The 21,726-nt window shown below is 37.6% G+C and overlaps 1 protein-coding gene across 1 annotated transcript in view; it reads left to right on the forward strand.

Annotated features, from left to right (window-relative positions):
* The window catches only part of tenm1 (teneurin transmembrane protein 1), a 514,380-nt gene that overhangs the window by 293,576 nt on the left and 199,078 nt on the right, over positions 1-21,726 (forward strand). Inside the window, 2 exon segments of the mRNA XM_055159441.1 lie at positions 4,734-4,936; positions 14,978-15,185. Of these exon segments, the coding sequence (XP_055015416.1) occupies positions 4,734-4,936; positions 14,978-15,185 (411 nt within the window).

The following is a 21,726-nucleotide window of genomic DNA, read 5'->3' on the forward strand; positions in this document are numbered from 1 at the left end:
GGGACTAGATAAGAAGACCAAACCAAGTCTGCAGGACTAAACCATGATCAAACCAGGACCAAAACATGTGTATGAATCCGACGTAATTCTTCACAGAAACATAATTAAACAGTATTTGTCACATAAGTTTATTATTATCCATTTTCTGCAGACTATCTCTTCGTAAGGCATTTAGAAATGTGCACTACAAACTAAAAATCCGATATTGTATCATCTAAAAGCTGTAGTGTTTACTGGGCCATTGGGACTGAAGCATAGACTGTATAAAGTCCAGTCAAATAAAGTTCTATATAAGGAATTGAATTTTTAATGGACAAAATAGTGAAATAAAAACACTAACATCATGTTCAGTATCATATCCCCAGCAGTGGCATAGGCCTATACCATTGCCCGAGGTACTTGAGCATTTTATTTTTTTACATTATTTTATTTTAATGACAAGGAACCAACCTTTTACTTAAAGTATTTTGCCCAGTTGTTGAACCTAATAACAAAAAGAAATGCTTCAAAATACCGAGCAGAGTGGAAACACCCCCCTCTGGCTCTACTGTCTTCCTGAGTGAGGGAATAAAAAACTTCTTGGTATAAAATTGGAAGAAACCACAGACCGGGGATCCATCGTGGGACAGACAGCTGGTGCAATAGGTGCTGTCAAGACAAATACATCAACTCCTGCTGCTCGGAGAAGCCCGAAATATGAAAAATTGATACCTGATCCTCCTCATACAGGTGATGTCACTCAATAAAATGTGGGCCTTGGTTTCTAATGCCATCAAAGCAGTTTCCCCATCGCGCTCAGGTCAGGGCATATCCAACGCTATTAGAATCCATCATTTTGGTAGAATGGAAGTTTGCACACCATTTCAGCAGGATACAATGAAAACCTGCGGTGACAGAGGCGGAGTGGGCTACTTACCGGTCTAGTAGCTTATCAGCGTGTCAGCACATGTGATGTATGTCTGCTGGCTTGTGGGTGCGCATGCTGTCCCCGTAATGGAGTGGTAAAGCTGCAGGCATTATAGATCGAAAGTGCGCAGTCCCAACCATGAATCTAACCCTAACTGCTCCTCTGCCTTTTGTGGCCGTAACGATTGGCCGACTCCCCCCTGTCACCATATTTCCTCCATCTTAGTTTAGAAAGGGAGATATATCTCTCTATAAAGGGGTCTGGAGAGGCAGGGCGTCCGGACACACAAAAGGGTGCGGGATGGTGGTTGATAAAAGCTTCTTACGAGAAGGGAGAGGGCAAGGGGGGTGTCGGATGGGGCTATTCTTTTCTATACAAAGACAAGCTCTCAGTCAAGACGCTATCACTGTTTGTGAATACATGCACGTGCCCCTGTCTCTAATCCAGACACTCTTCCTCTCCTTTCTTGTTAGGAGATGCTAATATACCACATGACAAAGCCCTGGTCGACAGCCCCTCAGACAAAATACTTCCTCTCTAAAGCAGTTCATCTCTATGCAGTAAGGGAATGCCAATGTGGGAAGCTCCTTAAAAAGACATATTCCTACACCTCGGACACAGAAGCCTAGATTTTGTTTGGTATTACTAATAATGTATTTTAACTTTAACCTACCTCTGACCTTGACAATATCCAAAAAAGTCATTATGGTGTCTCGAGATTTTAGAGTAAATAGTGTTTAAATTGCTTTACACCAACAAAACTTACTTTTTTACAATGGGCACACTGGATATAACGTGTTAAATGTCTTGCTCAAGGACACAAAAATGGTTTGAACTGGTGAGAGCTGGGACTGAACCAACCATTGGATTAGTGTGTGAACTCTCAAGCCATTAGTACTACTGATACTTACTGATACTATGACGATTCTTCTACTACTAGGTCTACTGATACTACTAATACTATTATTACTATTGCTACTACCACTATTATTGCTACTACTATCGTTAGTACCTCTTCTATGACTTGTACTTACCTTCTACTGGATTAGTGTGAGAACTCTCAAGCTGTTAATATGACTGATACTTACTGATAATACGACTATTCTACTACTACTACTAGGACTTACAGCTATTACTACTGCTGCTACTACTGCTACTATTGCCACTACTACTATTACTGCTACTACAACTACTGTTACTGCTACTATCGTTAGTACCGCTCCTACGACTAGTACTATGCTACCTATTACCACTACCACTACTATTACTACTACTACTGCTAGGACTACTGCTACGATTACTATCGCTACTACTACTCCTATAGTATTATGCCACCTATTACCACTACTACTACTACTACTACTCCTAGGACTACTGCTATGACTACTATCGGTACTACCACTAATATAGTACTATACCACCTATTACCACTACTACTACTACTGCTAGAACTACTGCTATGACTACTATCGCTACTACCACTACTATAGTACTATGCTACCTATTACCACTACTGCTAGGACTACTGCTACGACTACTATCACTACTACCACTGCTGTAGTACTATGCCACCTATTACCACTACCATTACTATTACTACACTACTACTGCTAGGACTACTGCTACAATTACTATCGCTACTACCACTACTATAGTACTATGCCAGCTATTACTACTACTACTACTACCAGGACTACTGCTACGACTACTATCACTACTACCACTACTATAGTACTATGCCACCTATTACCACTACCATTACTATTACTACACTACTACTGCTAGGACTACTGCTACAATTACTATCGCTACTACCACTACTATAGTACTATGCCAGCTATTACTACTACTACTACTACTACCAGGACTACTGCTACAACTACTATCACTACTACCAGTACTATAGTACTGTGCCAGCTATTACTACCACTACTACTACTGCTACAACTACTATCACTACTACCACTGCTATAGTACTATACCAAGTATTACCACTACTACTACTACTACTACTACTACTACTACTACTACTACTACTACTACTTCTACTGTTAGGACTACTGCTTCGACTGCTATCACTACTACCACTGCTATAGTACTATACCAGGTATTACCACTACTACTACTAGTACTCCTAGGATTACTGCTACAGCTACTATTGCTATTACCATTGCTATAGTATTATGCCAGCTATTACCACTACTACTACTACTGCTACTCCTAGGACTACTGCTACAACTATCACTACTACCACTAGTATAGTACTATGCCAGCTATTACTACCACTACTACTACTCCTACAACTACTATCGCTACTACCACTGCTATAGTACTATACCAGCTATTACCACTACTACTACCTTACTACTACTGCTTAAACTACTTAAACGCTGCTATAACCAATGCTATATCTAATATTCTTTCGTAGTACTTCACATATTTCTTGCCTGCACTGTATGTCCTATCAGTATGTGAAAATCATAAGGGCCAATGAACTACACTGTCTGAAAACAAGTGTTAAATAAATATAACACCAAAACATGCAGAAACCAGGGTCATTTTTCACATGCACTTTTTCACTTGTATCATTGCAGCAGTGTTTGGCAGAGAAAGTGTCTAATGTCACTGGATATATGTTAAAGTGTTGTGTTAAACTACAGCAGACTGCACCAAAACTCATACTGAATATATTCTCATGAGGAAAGTGCTAAATGATAACAACACCAAAATACTGTTAAAATAAAGGTCATTTTTCACTTTCACAAATTTGCATGCAATATCATCTGCCAAAAATATTGTCTTCATGGAAAAAAAGATGTGCTGAAGTGTAAAATAAATAGTACAAAAGGTTGACCAATTATGCACTTTATGTATTTTTTGCTTACCTTACCTATTACCTTTTGTGTCTATAAATATGCAAGCTATACCGACATGCAAATAAATTAGTAATTAGTATTTTATGGGTGCACTATGTACTTTCCTGCTTGTTTCCATGGAGATGTTATTGCATTGCCTTGAATGTTACACAGCATAGCGATAATCTTACTCCTCTGTCGTTCCATTTCAGGTTTATTTCAACATGGCACATTCTCTGCAATAACAAGAAACAAAACAAGTTACATAGTGCACCTTTAAAACTGTTCAATTTATAAATACAAAAGGCTAGCTGTTTGGGTGTTTAAAGTATTTGCTTGTGTAATGAAATTTAAACACAATATTCTCCATTTTGGCATTTTTTAAAACCAGCATTTATTAGGGATGCAGAATTGTAGCATGCAAATCCACACAAATAACATTCAAATTACATATTCTAATTTTGGTATTTTACAAAACAAAAACAGACAAAAAATTAAACCCTCCCACGCTCACCCCTCTCTCTACACACTGCAGTCTAATATGTCAGAAATATTATACACATAATGACACAAAGATGACTATTATCAAAAATTACTGCTATTATCCATTTTGTCCATATTTTGAAGAATTTCTCTCATAGTACATTTTTTTTTTTTTTTAGTTTTTGTATTGCGGTTGACATCCTCTCCAATTGTCCTCTTCTCCAAAGCAGTTCATCTTTATGCAGTGAGCGAGTGGCGCACCAGTCTCTTGTTAAATGGCGTTTCCAACAGTCTCTCTCTCTCTCTCATCGTGTCTCTTCCTTCTCACTTCATTAGCGGAGGAGCTGATCACATTGATGTTTGAGGACATCAGGTTGCGTATTAATTACTCCCACAGAAACGCCAAAGAACTTCGTGTCCATGCTGATAAATTCACTGTTTCTTCGCCACAATGGGCCTGTGAATCTTTGTTTTCTGTGTTCTTGTAGAGAAATGGGTGAGAGGAAAGGCCATAGACAAAGGAGAGGTGGATGTGGGGACCCAGCAGAACCAGGCCATCCCCCCTGGTCTCTTCTGGAGGTTTCACATGACCGTGCACCACCCCACCTACATCAAGTTCAACCTGTCGCTGTCCCACAATGCACTGCTGGGGGTCTACGGCCGCAGGAACATCCCACCTACTCATACGCAGGTAATTTTATTATTTATTATTTTACCTTTATTTAACCAGGATGTCCCAGAATCTTCAGAATCTCTTTTTTTCAAGAGTCCTGGCCAAGGTAGCAGCGCTATCAAAAGTCAAATCACAAAATATCATATTATAAAAGCATTTGCATCTCTCTAGACCATGGTTCCCCAAACTTTTTCCTCCGGTGAGCTACCTTTACAAAATGAAAATGCCAGAGAGATACTCATTTTAACAGTCGCAAAAAAAAAAGAGTAAATATAAGTGCCACGGCAAGCCTTATGCCTATAAAACATAAACATAAACCATTATCCATTTATTAGAGCATAAAATCAGGCATCAAAATGATTCATTTACATTGGTAATAGGTATTTAATTCATCAAATTTTATGTATTCTGCACAATATATATATGTATATGATTCACAAATCCCTTGGTGAGCTCCTTGGAAGGGATGGACAGCTACTGGTAGCTCCCGAGCTACAGGTTGAACACCCCTGCTCTAGAAAAAAACATACACCTGCTCTAGAAAAAACATACACAACATACACAGTTTTCTCAGAATCATCAAGTGACTGCAACTTAAGATCTGTCAGTGTTAAAATAATATGTAATAATGTGGGGAAATGTATTTTCTTTTTTATAGCGTTGCTAGTAAATCTCATATTTTCAGTTTTAGTAGTATGGTGATAAATACAAATTTTAGCTGGGGAACTCATTTTCAAACTGTGAAAGGAGCGAGTAGGCAATTCAATCTAGCTTAACTAGTTCTTAGCTCTTACTCAAATCAATGATTTTGGGGCATGTGCACAGCTTTCATACAGCTTAGTAATGCACACAGATCTTCAACTCAATTTCAAGAATAAAGTCGAGTACCCAAGCTTTAAATTAATATTATCAAGCATATTAATGTGTCCTTGATACTGAGACTTAACTAGGTAGTCTGGGGATGTCTTGCGCATGGACACATAAACAGTATATGACAGATCAGAGCAACAATAAAACTCCAAACCTATTATAATACTGTTATATATGCACCATGTTGAATAACGTAAAGCAGGGTTGAGTGATTTGGGAAACGTATTCAATTGCAATTTTTCAGATTTGTATAATTATTTTCTGTCCAAAGTTCACAGTTTAAACACGTCTAGAAGAATGAACAAAAAGACTGAAATATGAACTGACAGACAAATACAAAAATCACATTTTAGAACTTGTTTGTACAGATCTGAACTTCAGTGCTAGCAGTTTTATCTGCAAAATAAGACTGTAGTTTGAGGGGGGAAATTATGGTACTTCTAAAACGTCAGCCTTTGTTATTCACCAATTTTGCCCATTCAAACAGCAATATTTGTTTTTTTGGTTGGGTGTCCAGTCACCTGCTTGTTTCTATGGATATGTCACTGCTCTGCCTGGAATTTTCCACAGGATAACTTTTAATAACTCTACATTACATTTATTAAGCTCAAAAATACCTACAAAAAACAACATTCTGACTGTGAGCAGGGTTGCCTCTTCGCAGATCTGACCTGTAACTGGGTGAAGATAGAAAGGTTTAATGCCATACTGTGAAACTTTCCAGACAGAGCAATAACATCTGTGTGGAGAAAATCTTTTGCCGGACCCCCCACCAGAAAAGTTACACAATGCACCTTTAACAAAAACATTGACGTGGTGCGATCGTTATGTGTTATGCTGCCATTATATAGGCCCATGGCTAGAAAAGTCCATTCCCCTTGTTGACCTTTCATTGAAACCTGCGCTGTGGTTTGTGAGTGTTTTTGAGCTCAGACCTTGGGTGCAGGATGTAGCACTTTTAAAAACAAAATGTCTGCTGAAATAAGGTCAATGTTCTTTATCTGAACCAGGTATTTCTCGCTCAAACACCTGTTTCTTTTGATAAGCTTGTGTTTGGGCTGTCTGTCTGTTTGGTTTCATAAGAGCAAATATAATGTCAGTACATAACCACGATTTATATAACTGAAAACACAGGAAACAGGACTATTCTGTTACATTGCATAACACGAGGCAGGACAATTCATACACAAAGTAATTCAAAGTGCTTTACAGAAAAAAAGAAAACATAAAATACAAATCAAAACATAAATAATCGTCATAAATTGGCGTTAAAGGTTAACTTTTTCTGGTGGAGGGTCTGTCTTCGTGGAGACATTGCTTGGAATATTCCACAGTATGGCATTACACTTATCTTCAGGGAGACGGCAGCTGACACCACATTGCCCAGTTTTAATGTATAAAAAACATGTTATTTAGTAAATGTAAGATGGAGACAAGCAAGTGGCAAACCCTCTATGAGAAAAATTAAACAGTGCACCTTTAAAAACATGAAAACCCTGCGTCATCAAAGGTAAATTTTAGATGTAAAACAGAGCAAAATTTTGTAGATAAAGTGTTAAATAGATTCAATAATTGCAGAAAATAGCAGCCAGATGGCACATGAAACGCATAAGATCTCCAATTATAACTGATTATGTTTTTCCCAGTGGGATTATGATGGCATTTGCCTAGTTTAGTCCCTTCTGCTCACTTCTAGTTGATCTGGTAAAAGGCGATTTTGGATGGAAACTTGACTTTATTTGTTGGAAAAGTGAAGACATGACAAACATAATTAGGGAGAAATACACTGGGTAACTCATCTCTCATGGCCAGACTTTTCTCATAGGACAAAAATAAACAAATAGAAATCTATAATGGTAAAATTGTTTCGATTCACCTATTTGATTTTGAAATGTTTCACTGAGTTCTTCGAGGTCTGGTGTCATTCTGTATTTATTATTACCTCAAGTAAATATGCATTGAAGTAAGTCAGAAATAGCCTAATATGAGTGGTGTTTTATTTCATTCACTCATATTTAACACCAAGCCTTGCATATTTAGGCAGAGTCCTAGAATCAGACTAAAATCATTTGGATGATTTCAGTCTTGGTCTGCCTCCCTCTACTGAATTAACGGTAAAAGTAGCTGTTAAGTTGAAAATTAGCGCTTCATGACATCACAAGGTGGCTCAGAGCACACATGAATAATGCAGCGTTACTTAGACAATGCTGCATTAATTAAACAAAACACAACTCCAGCTATGTTTTTTTTTTTTTTTTTTAAGATAACGTCATTCTAACATGGGTTGAACACAAGAGTCAATTTTGCATAACATGGGACCTTTAACATTAAATTTAGGACTAATTAGAAAGAAGATGACATCAAACCAGGACCAGAAACTGTGAACATACCTTTTAATAGTCAAATTAATCCAATCTATTTTAACAAGTGCATTTTCCATTTTTCTAATAAGCTCCAATACTCATAATAGTTTAATACAGGTGAACAGCAAGCACCTCAATTTTCAATGTAGATTAAAGTTTAAAGTGAAAGACCATTGCATTATTCTGCATTGGGAATATAAAACTCTAAGTGCAACTGAACATTCTTTAGACTTCCTTTAAAATATTTTTTTGCTTTAACTTCTCCTCACAAAATACTGCAATATGTCAGGCAAACCAGTGCTGTCAGTACATTCATGGCTTTTTGGCTGAGCTTCCTTAAGACAAATCATAACAAACGTACTATATGGCATCATAAACTAAAACAGAATGTGCTCTTTTTAAACCACATTGTATCCATACAACAATTAGCATAAATTAGCATTAGCAATTGGCATGAATCTTCACACTGAGCTGGCTTCTTGGGGACATTACACTGACTTACATTCTTTTTCTTGAGAATGAGCCTAAAAATAAGCGTAGTTAAAAAATAAGCATAGTTACTGCATTTGCTTTAACTTAACCTGAAACCTGTCATCAAAATACCTGGAGTTGTATTTTGATTAAATCACATGCGTTTGAGGAATCCTCTTTAGTAAGTCTGCTCCCTCTGACCACTCAAATAACATATGATTTTGAATTTCCCGGATTTGTTACGTCATAGGTAAACGTTTGGGCATCCCTGCACTGTTTATAAGTCCTTAAATCACTGTCAGACTTGTTTTAAGCATCTCTACTGTCAAATCACATTCATTACAACTGTGTGAAGTTTTTTCAGTAGTATAATAATATTCTTCACTGTGATTTTTAAACTCCACACACCTTCACTAGAATCATCTGAATGTTTTTTTTAGCCTTGGAATTGCCCCTGGAATCTCTAAAAGGTAAAATAATGATAGTTGTTATATTAAAAATGATACGGCTTCATGACATCACAAGGTGGAACAGACCCTTTTGAGCTTTGGAGACTAATAATAAAGGTTTACTCAAGCATGTGTGAATGAAACGAAACACAACTCCAGGTCTGTTTTTGATTAGGTAACAACATTCTAACATGATTTAAAGCTCACAAGAGTCAATTTTGTGCAGTATAGGACCTTTAAGAACTGAAACTATTCTCGGCTGCATGCAATGAGACAGGGTTAAGCGTTGTCTTGACACATGTGGCAAACCTATTGCTGCGACAAAGCCTTAATGTCTGTATTATTCTTGACAGCATGTGCATCCATTATTATAGATACACTCGCTGACAATTGGGAGATGGGAGACTCACATGTCCAATCTGCTTCTCCACGTGATGCCCAACTGTACAACTCCACCGATACACACACACAGATACACAGCTTTCTACCTCTGTCACTACGCCATATGGAAAATAAGCATGATAGATTTCTCAGTATAGACAGAGAGGTAAAGGTGGCTAGTTAGCGCTTCTTTGGTTCTGGATGTTGAACAGGCTAAATAAGAGCTACAGCATGTGCATGTATCCCCCACAGAAAACATAGTGCGTATAAGAAGGTTTCAATACAAATAATGTAGTGTCAGACTGACTTCTGTTGTAGATTAGTCTTGGGGAAAATGAGAGAGGACTGAGAGAGAAGTTGTAGAGGAAAGACTGTAAATTTGCTGTACTGATAACTACTTTCAACATTCCCTGGGGTGTGATGCTAACTGAAGGCACTACTCTATTAGAAGCTCTATTCGACTTTAATTTGAGTTTTATTTTACCACAGTCTGACCAGAAATAACTGACTTTGTGCTGTTAAACAAATGTCTCGCACACGTAAAATGACAGTCACAAGCTTTTTTGTGGAAAATCAAACACCTCAACAGAACCACGAACGCTCGTATTGATCACAGCCTCCTGAATATGCGCTGTTTGAATCCATTTTGTGTTTTTTTCTTGAAACTTTTTTGACTGTGTTTGCGAATGACTGCATTGTGTCACCATGGTAACTCGTAACTATTAGACCACATTTACACTGAAATGAATCCGCGTATCACCGTATCGGAAACGATCTGCCTCCAGACACGTCATTTCTGTGTTTGCAAGCCTTCCCTATCCACACAGCTTTGAGCATATTTGTTTACGTTTTACAGAATCGAAACTTAAAACCACATGGCTAATTTGCATAAACTAAGAGCTCAAAAAGCAGCTCGCTCTTGTGCGCTGATGCGGTTCAGCTTCTGTCGGACTAAAGGACACGACTCAGTGGATTATATGTGTTCTTTTTGTGACAAAGGGATGTTCTGCTAATAGTGAGTCTGTTCTGTGCTTCTTTCGCGTTAGATGGTTCATGTTAGAGAGCAGGTATACACATAGACTGAATATATGAATGAACATATATTCTAGCCTCTTAGCGTTTTGGCGGATCAGATCTGTACTCAGAGTGGAGCTGTTTGGTTTTCAGTCAGATCAGATCAGTTGACTGATGTGGAAAATGTGACTCAAATGATCTTCCAGTCAGTTAGAATTGAATTGTGACTAAACTATAGGTGCTTTATCCATACAAGCAAACAAGAGCCAGAGCCACTGCAGCAAAGATAATTTTAGAATAGATAATAATGTAATAATGGACAATGCAATCATTTTGGCCCTATTTAAAGGTAATAAAACGCAATTATGCAATGACAAGCCAATGCAATAACTTCGGTGAGCAACATAATAACATTATGAAGCTTGTGTAATCGGTTAAATGCCATACTGTGAAAGATTTTGGCAAAGCAATAAAATCTCCATGGAGACAAGCAGGTAGTGAACCCTCAACCAGTAAAGTTACATTTGATGCAGTTTAAATCCAGGCTCAATACAGTTCTGTTTAGCTGTGCATACGACTGAAATGTTTTTATTTTTCATTCCGCACTCATTTCTCTCATTTAATGTCTCTCTCTCTTTTTCATTTTATGATGATTATTTATGTTTTGATTTGTTTTTTATTGTGGTTTTAATGTATTTCTTATTCTGTAAAGCACTTTAAATTACTGTGTACGAATTGTGCTATACAAATGAACTTGCCTTGCCTTACATACTGTACTGTTAAATTTATTGAGACAAGAAATGGATTTGTCAAGTTATATATATATATATATATATATATATATATATATATATATATATATATATTATATATATATATATATATATATATATATATGTGTGTGTGTGTGTGTGTAAGTCCCTTACTGCATATATAAAAGTGAATATTTTAAAAAATATATTAAAGTTTAACTTGATGGTCACACAGTGGGTTAAAGATTCATCCACCAAACATATACTAAAAGTATGACAAGTCAACCCTAGTTAAATATATAACGTTAAATATGTGTACATGTTTTGTTTTGTTTTTGTTTTTTTTTTCCAAATCTTTTTGTGCTTGCTTGACTTTTAATGTGAATGTTCAATACAGTACTTTATTTCCCCCATAAACAAAGGGTCCCCTCATTGCAGCTGCCTTTATCTGTTTTATTCTCAGTCACTTTCCTCACCTATTCTCTGTGTAATAATGTGTCAACAAACAAGTTCAGAATATATTTGTTTATTCTTCACAAATGCGTAATGAGTTAGTGTCTTTTGTTCCACAGCCTTGACTCCAGTCTCTTATTTCCATACGCTATTTAAGTGCAACAAAGATTCGCCTTCGCGTAAAGTAAGTGTAAACATGAGGTATTGGTTTGTGGCTATGTGAAAAAGAGTGATTGATTTTACAGTGGTAGTTTCAGCTGCACGGCGTCCCTGTGCTGTTGTGAGTTCCCTCTGTTTTTATTCCAATACATGTGTGATGTAGGTCTAAATTGCCCATATACGCAGTCTTATGTAAAGCTCCTATTTCCCTTAGGGGTGCAATAGTACAGTCAATTTATTTAGGAGACAGTATATTTTGATATAATTTTCATACAGTTAAAGTTAGTTAAGTTTTTTGGCTTTTTCTGCTGTTGTGACACTACGACCAGTCAGGTTCAAATAATCGTCATGATGTTCTGCGTTTTCCAAGCGCTTTCAGTGAGAGCCATCCCTGATTGATAATGCGCAGAACTTATATGAATCTAGTGGGAGCCAGGTTAGTTTAGAGCTGTTCTAGTTCAGGATTAGTTCCAGGATTACTTTTAATTAGTGATGGGTGAATGGAGCCTCGTGAAGCATTGACACCTCAGTCGCAATATTGTCTCAAATGGTTCGACGTGTCTGAGGCCTTGGAGAAACACTGACCTCTAGTGGACAAATTTAACAATAAGACAATACTTGTGTGCAGAGCATACACTGTACCTAACAACAACAATAATAATGATGATTTTAAATAATATGTAAAGAGCAACATAAATAACATGCTGTAAATAAGTAAATAGGTGACCTTGTTAGGCGGAATTAGATCAAAGTGATCCCAAACCATGGATCGCTTTTTTCCACTTGTAGATGCCATCGAAAATGAAACAAATGCCAAAAGTTGCCAAAAGTCACCAAAATCACCACTAATGTCACACAATCCTTCTCACTACCCAACATTTTTGAGAAATATTGGTGCATCTTTTATACTGTTTAGTGCTTGTCAAACCACGGAAGTGCACTGAACACTCTGAAGCACTCTGAACCAATCACAGCGCGGAACATTCGCTGAGCCAATGAAACGCTTTGATACACTGAAGCGATTGACACGCAGAGCGAAGCAGTAGGGGGAGGGACCGACACTTTGACACTTTGGTCACGTGAGCGGCTGCTGCGAGACGAGCTCCTAGGCAGTGCTTCGAAGCAATTTGTTTCAGAAAGAACGAGACGTGCTCCGGAGCTCCGTCTCATTTGCCCATCACTACTTTTAATTTTGATGTGGTGTGTGTGCAAGTATGAAGGGCTCGTAGTGGCTGGTTTAAGATTCAATACTCTGTTACTCCACCAGTCAAAAGCAAGAAAAAGTTGAACATATATTTTTGTATTTAAGCATGTTGGGAAAGGTGCTGTGTTTCCACTTTTAAACTGACTTGTTTGTGATAGCTGAAGTAACACAGGACGACACACACATCCACACAGCTCACAGTTGTAGTACCACGGTTCACAGTACCACACAGTGTAGCGCAACATTGTGCCATAGAAGACAGAAACACAAGGCTGTGAATCATCTGCTTCTTTAATACGGCCTCTTCTGCATGAAGTGCTCTAATTAGCTGTTTTTGACACTGGTGTGACACGCAGTCCTCCAGGGGAATACAACTCAGCAAGTGCTCCACGGTTCAAGGGGATGTAGAGAGAGAGAGAGAGAGGAGAGAGGAGAGAGGCAAGCGGTGGGGGAGAGGAGGTACGTGAGTGAAAGAGAGGTTTAGACAGATAAAGTAATAGTCTGTTACGTATGAAAACCTGTGTGGTAAACTGTGCACATGCTGGTATTGCTATGTCAATTTGTTCAAGATACTGCTGCTACCAGAGAAAAGTGTAGTAGTGGAGTATTTGTGATGGATGGCATTGTTCATTGTTTTTTTTGTTTTTTTGAATACCATTATATATGTGATAGACAATACACTGTAAAACTCAGCAAAATGATCGGGAAGTACATGCTGAAGGTACACAGAATTGTGATGGAAAAGTATCTAAATATAACACTTATTTTTGACAGGAAATTGCCAAATCCTGTCCTTGCATTTTGTAATATTATCATTACACAACTTACAGGCACAGCATTGTTATTGACATGCATTTCATTTCATGTATTTATTTTGAGCAGTTTAATGAAAACAAGAAGGATACATGCATCCAGCACACTTATTGTATATACACATATTTATTTGTTGTTTTCTTATTTGAGTTTGGAGTGGGGGAGAAGAAAACATATTAAATCCCACCCGGTCCTCAACAGATGTAAGATGAATCCCAATCAAATCAAAATTTCAGTGGTGCAATAAGCAAATTGGAAAAAACATACTATTACTAGAACTTTCAGCCTTCACTTAAATGCAATGCTTATTCAAAGAAGGTATTTTCTGACTTATTGTGTTTTATCTTGAAGGCCCCATATTGTGTAAAATTGACTCTTGTGAGCTTTTACCTCCTCAAAAACATACCTGGAGTTGTGTTTTGTTTCAGCCACATGTATTTGAGCAATCCTTTATTGTTAGTCTGCCTGCATATTCAAAGCTCAAAACGTTCTGTTCCACCTTATGAAGTGGTAGTTTTTAAGTTAGCAGATGCCTTTTTACCTTTTCTTTGGTAGAGATTCCAGGCAATTTCAGGACTGAAATTATCCAAACGATTCTAGTGAAAGTGTACAAAGTTTTAAAATACAATCGAGCTATTCTTTTACTATCACTTGACATCACAAAGTAGAACAGAGTGCTTTCATTTTGAGAAAAGTGCACGGGGTATGTGCACTAAACATGTGCGAATGAAACAAAACACAATTCCAGGTATGATTTGAATGAGGAAAGAACATTACAACAGATCACAAAATAGCATAATATGAGTCCTTTAAACAAAATTACATATATCTAAAAAAATATTCAGGTTTACAAAATACTTAGAAAAAGTACTGTCTTTCCTTGCGATGCTCTACTATATTTTACAGTGCATGCAAATCTGTTTCCCAGAGTGATTTTTTATGCAGGCATTTTTCCAATAGCATCCCATTGGCAGATACATAGAGCTTACTCAACAGCAGCCACACACCACTGCACACGGTCTGGATTGCAAATATACCCAGCATTAATGCAGGTTTTGTGGATTCCTGCCTCATTCCCGAGCACTTGTATTTGCTGTTTTGGTCTGATAGTGTTACCATATTGTTTTCAGTTCGACTTTGTGAAGCTGTTGGATGGGAAGGCCCTGCCCAGGTCTCTTACTGACCCCGTGTCGGCGGCCAAGACCCCCAAAGGGCTTCTGCTGAGTGGGCTTCAGGAGACCGGCTTTATCGAGTACATGGATCCGGGGACCTGGCACCTGGCTCTGTACAACGATGGACGCAACCTCGAGCAAGTCCTACTACACAGCACTCCAATAGGTAAGGCTAATGACAAGTGATATTGTTATGATGACCAACTGCATACTGTATACCAGGGGTCTCAAAACAAAAATGCCAGATTTTAATCATTTTAATGGTTGCAAAAAAATGAGTATAAGAGCCACAGCAAGCTTTAAATGGGGTTCAGTTAGATGCCTATAAAACATAAACATTATCCATTTATTAGTGCACAAAATTAGGCTTCAAAATAATAAACTTACAATGATAATAGACATTTAACTGATCATAATACAGCATGTATTATTCAGGAAACCCTTGATGAGCTACTTTGAAGAGGGTGGAGAGCTACTGATACTGAGCTACAACGCACATAGTTATAGGATTGCTAAAACTAGTTATGATGACTTAAGTAGGCTACGTTCAGACTGCAGGGCTTAATGCTCAATTCGGATTTTTTTATGAGATCCGATGTTTTTGTGAGGTCGTTGACATTTCCAATTAAATGCCACTTGTATGTGATCTCCAGTGTGAACAGTAAACGTCCCAAAAGTGTGATTTGGGTCACTTCAGGCTGCCGTCTGAACGTAGCCGTAGATACCAAAATCCACATAAATGGGACAAAGTTGGACCTTTTTTTCTAGTAGGGATGTAACAATGACCAAAATATAGTGATATCGTATCGTCAAAAGTCTCACAATAATATCCTGGGCTGTCACAAAATATCAAATTACAAGTTTCTTTGCTTAAATGTATGCTTTTATAGCAGCGACAGCTTATGAACATCGGAAACTACATATCCCATGATTCATTTCAGTGCAAACAACATGAAGATATATTTTTTTACTTGAATTCTTGGGATTATGGCAGAAATAAGTTATACCAAAATCTTGTCAAGGTATTTTAAAAGCAAAAAAGTGACCTATCTACTATTACAATTATATTACCCTCTTCAAAATATCACAATAAATATCGTATCGTGAGTTGCATATCGTGATAATATCGTACCAGGAGATTTGGATATCATTACATCCCTATTTTCTAGGTTAGAATAGTATTTTTCACAATAAAGAAACTTTTCATGCCTGGGTTTCAGAATGTTTCAAATTAGGACATAACAATTAACAAATATCCTATCATTGAGTGTTAAGCAGTTGTGAAGAGAAGATGTTGCCTTTAACAGGAAGATGAGTAGGATCACATGATCATATAAACTATCATTATTTTGTATATGTTATTAGTTATTATATACAAAAAGATACAGCTTTGGTAGATACTGGTTTTGACACTGGCCATTGCAGATCAGGAACATCTCACAGTAGTTGCAGTTTTGGAGATGCTTTGATGCAGTTTTTTACCTCTTCCAATATAAAGGCACCAATTCTTCAGCTAGGTTCTCTTGATTAAGTTACTGTCTAAAATGATCTGTCCTTGGGCGCTGCACTGTTTATGTACTTGTATGTGTTGAAAGATCGGTCAAATATCAACAAATATAATTAATTCTGCAACTATATCAAGCCAAAGTTTCCATTTTCCAAGCTCATCAAATGCATTCCTCCCACTAACAATAATAATACTTTGAAGAGATAAACAGACCAATCATATCAGCAGCCATACGTTCATATATTGTTAAATAGAGTGCATTTACTGTATATGTTACAGTCTTTTCAGAAGGAATTGAAAGAGAAGTGAGTGAATTTAAAGCAGTTTGAGTCCCCTGTGTGCCCTTATTGTACTGACTCTTTGCCTTATCTGACAGAAATCGACCTGACACAGAAATATTGACATCACAGCTTTCCATGGGGACATATACTGAATTTCATTATGCCTTTATTTGCCAAGTCCAGACTGATATCTTTCTTTCTTCTCTATTTGTCAGGGCCTTGTACAAATTCATTAATTTTACGAAAGAAAAGACTATTTGTATCAGATTTAGCTGCTGTTACTTTCCATCTGCAATCCACACATTCAAAATGCACATTTCATTACAATTACAGTATAAGACTAACTTAGTTCACCTTCTCACTGTATTTTTATATAGTCTGGTCACCATTATCTCCATCATGCCTCCATTCAAGTTCCAAACAGTGGTGCATGTAAAACGAAGGAGCTCATAGGCCATTCTCATCTCAGATTAACAGATTAGTGCTTCTCTCAATGATTCTGCAGAGATCCGCAATGCTTTTCAGTCCACTCTGATATTTTTTAAACATCCTATGTTACACAAAACTGACTCTTGTGAGCTTTAAGCCATGTTCTCATGCTCTTACCTTGTCAGAAACACGCCTGGAGCTGTTTTGTTTCATTCACACTAACCCTGCATTATTAGTCTGTCTACATTTCCAAATTTCAAAATACTCTATTCCAACTGCTGATGTAATGAGGCAGTAGTTTTCAAGTTACCGGCTACATTTTACCTTTTATTTAGTAGAGATTGGTCATTCCAGATCTGAAATTATTCAAATCATTCCAGCAAAGGTGTATGGAGTTTAAAAACACAGTGGAGCCTTTCCTGTATTACCACATGACATCACAAGGTGCAACTGAGTTTTCTTGTTTGAGAACTTGTTTTAGAACTCAGCCTAAATATGCAGGGTTGTGTGTTAAATGTGTGACTCACATTTTCATAATTTATTAGTGAAGTATGGATTCTATCTGGACGACTGAGGGATTCTACACACATTAGAGAAGTATGTATACTGGATTTCACGCAATTCTGAGTGACTGGGTTATATACAAACAAGCTTGGCATTACTATTTTAAAGTTCAAGTATGATTATTTTATGCTGTACTCCATATGGTTGATGGACACTGAGTTAACTTTATTGCGTTGGTCCTCCAGTACAGCAAAGCCTTGACAGCTTCCCAAGTATGACTCACTCTTCACTTTCCTTATACCTTTTCACACATGTCCCCCGGAGACTGTTTTTGGATTTGTTTGACCATTGTATTTTTATTTGGCTAAAATTTATGGAGGTTGTCTTCTATATCTGTGCCCATGCATGTCAGGAGAAAGTCTGGCTGCTCACACTTTAGGACAGTGCCACAGTGATGTGTACCTGGACATAAATAGCACCACTTTTATTTGTAAGAATTTTAGGATTTATTTAGAATTTAAAACTAGAGAGACTAGGCTTGTCAAAACACTAGTACCCAAACAGCAATTGCTTTTAAAACTATGATGAAAACTATATACTCATTACAGTAAGTGAAGTATTTAAACTGGGGAAGAAAACTGGACTATATGGGGGAAATTTATTTATTTATCAGAGTCCAGGAACCGACATTTCATCTTGAAAGGCAAGTTATAGTAATAACAATAGAACAGAGAACAACAGGCTGTTAACGTCACATATGAACAGTTCTTCAGATAAACTATAGCATAAACAACAGAACATAAGAACTTTACTAAACTCTCCATCTCACTCCAAATCACTAAATCCATTTAATTATCCATCCTCTGTGTCACTTTTGAGCAACTCCATGACCTCCAGAGGTAAATGGGAAATTTTTTCTATAGCGCTTTTCCACCTTCAAGGCACTCAAAGCGCTTTACAACAAGGAACCACTCACCCATTCACACACACATTCACACACCAGTGTACGCAGACACTGTGGGCAAGGTGGGCTAAGTGTCTTGCCTAAGGACACAATGACAGCATTCATCTGTGTTTTTATGTCGAGAGCTGGATTCAAACCGCCAACCTTCAGATCAGTGGGCGAATGCTCTACCAACTGAGCTACTGCCGTAAATGGGGCACTGCTTCCTCTTCTGCGTAGCTGTCGTCTGCCTCAGCATCAGTTCCGGTTAAAATTATTCTGGCCTTTCTGAATCTCGATAGGATGGTTTCGATGTCTTTATGTTTGTTTAAGTTTAAAATTTTCAGTGGTACAAAAGTAATGGTGCAATCGACTGACATGATACAGACAGGACAGCGGCTCTTTCTGCAGGAGACATGCGCAGAGCAGTAGAGGAGTAATAGGAGCAGCAGATACTGGCACACAAGTCTAGAGCGCCCTCTTGCAGCTGTCAAAGTGAACATTTTATTATATAAGTTGCACCGAAGTATAAATCGCAGGACCACCCAAACCATGAAAAAGTGTGACTTATAGTCTGAAAAATATGGTTATTTTTAGAATGGTCTTGATCTACATCAGAAGTACTACATGGGAAACTGTCATTTTTGTGTTAATAATTACACTGTATTGTTTCTATCACTACATCACACTGCATACAAAATGCATACAAAATGATGAATCAGTTACACTCGTATGATTCGGCTATGTCTCAAATAATCAAGTTTATTCAATCAATCCAAACACTCAAAATGTTCTACTGTACTGCACTGCCCAAAAAGCCTCATATTAAAAATGAGCATTTATGCTATATCACTTAAAATATTACATCTGTTTTACCCGATGTAACTGCTATGTCCTTGTCAAATAAATAATACATAAATAAAATGAATATCCAGCAGCTAAAACCTCCAGCTCTCTAAGGCCGTACAGTAGATTTTCTGGCAGAGCTTTCCCAATGTATTTTCCTACCTTTATGCTGGTGTCTGTCTCTATCTCCCCCCAGCACACGCGTGTCCCTTTGCAACCCTTACGTCAAAATGCAGAAAACATCATGACTGGAGCCAGCAGTGCTTTGAAACTCATTGACATTTGAGGGGAACTTTTCCTATTATGCGAGTGAGCTTGGCCTGGCAGCAGACAACTGTTGGAGAAGGGGAGGACAGCTCCTGTAGTAATGACAGGCCTGGCTAACTGCAGCTCGTTGCTATGACACACACGGATGGCAATGTAAATGGAAGGATGTGAATAATGCACAAGGCTCCATACAGACAAGTGGGTAATTACCAGGGCACTCGCTCCACTCCCACTTTGTCCAGTTGGCTTTGGCACAGCACACTGTTGAAATAACAGGGAACGCTACCAAACCTAATTGTAGGTACACAGATAATAAACCAGGCAGAGGCTTAATGTTGTGAAGATAAGCACATGTTTGTGGATCAGGGCTAATCATACGTCTTACTATGGAGAGTGGTTCACATATTTTCAGATAGCATTTAGTTTTATTCAAATACTCAATAAATATTACAAGTGACAACCTCTTAAATGTAAATGTAGTATGTTGGGCACTTATTTGCACAAATTAAATGTGAGAAAATTTGACATCCAAAGTTCTGCTGTATGGCAAAGGAGTTTAGTTGTGGCACACATAAAAAGTCATAGCAATGAGATTGATCCTCGACTCCCCACTCGCTGCTGTCTCAAGCTGCAAAATATATTGCAATCACATTGAAATCGCAGTTTGAGTTGATGCAATTATGAAATCACAGAGGCTGCAATTAGACAATAGAATGCTCTCTGCAAAGATTTTTTTGCATAAAAAGCAACATGTTCTGATTTGCATTCCTGTATTAGATTATCAGTTCATATTTCAGTGTTCTCTCAGATGTTAATGCTCCTGGAGGTGTTTGCAATATGCACTATGTACAGGACCAGAGTTTTAAATATATACTGGAAATGTAATCGCAACTGCAATAATCAAAAAAATCACAGTTCAATTTTTCATGAATTGTGCAGCCCTGTCTATAACAAATATACACTGATGATACATTTACACTCTAATGACTCTTTTGTAGACTGGCTGTCGTTTAGCCACTGGCAGTGCTTTTTTGAAACAGATCCTATCATACTGTGTATTTGTCATTTTCAGACTGTAGAATGTGATATATCATGCTCTCAGAACAGAAACAATAGTCAAATTCCCCCATTGTCTTCATTGTATTTTCATAAGAAATATCCAAAACGTAAATTCACAGACGTTGAACATGATCTTTTCTATTAGTGACTGGATCATACAAATGCAAATCAGCATTTTAACTATATACTATATTAGCTGGCCCCCATCAGTGCTAAATACTATTGTCATCTAAAACCTACCAATCCACATACCTGTTTATATCTATGTCTGAAATCTCTTTGGTCATTTAATTTTGAAATCCCAAACAAAATTACTCATAGGGGTTTCTCGACTGAGGACCATTGCATGCCTGATTTGGCGTTTTGACAGATAAACAGTGCTCCACGTCAGTCTTTGGTCTTTTCTTTTGCACATATCAAACTTCACCAACAACATTAGACGCCTATGTTTTGTGTCTAAGCATGAATAAACAGAATCGCAGTGGAAAACATAGCGGATATCTCTCTCTCCTCTCCGCGATGAGTGACAGCATGTGGCGCTCAAATACCACTTCTTCATCTCAATCTTCGCAAATATTTGTTGACACTGCTCCCGTCTGTAAGAACTGGAATTCACCGAAACCTATTTTGAGTCCCTCTTTTTTTTGCCCGAGTGGATAAAATACCTAACTTCCTTGTGCATTCTTCTCTATAATTGAAACAAATAGAGAGACACCAGATGCGCCCACAATACCAGCTTGTGTTGCGCTAGTTTTTTCAAAATAATTAATGAAGAGGTTCAGCTTGAAAGGGAAAATAATGTTAACGGATTAATGTCAGGGTTCATTTGGTTGCCTATTTACACGTCTAACCAGAGATACAAAACACACAC

The sequence above is a fragment of the Boleophthalmus pectinirostris genome, unplaced genomic scaffold (assembly GCF_026225935.1).
Source record: "Boleophthalmus pectinirostris isolate CB_2022bp ecotype Guang Dong unplaced genomic scaffold, ASM2622593v1 HiC_scaffold_23, whole genome shotgun sequence".
In the NCBI taxonomy this organism is placed as follows: domain Eukaryota; kingdom Metazoa; phylum Chordata; class Actinopteri; order Gobiiformes; family Gobiidae; genus Boleophthalmus; species Boleophthalmus pectinirostris.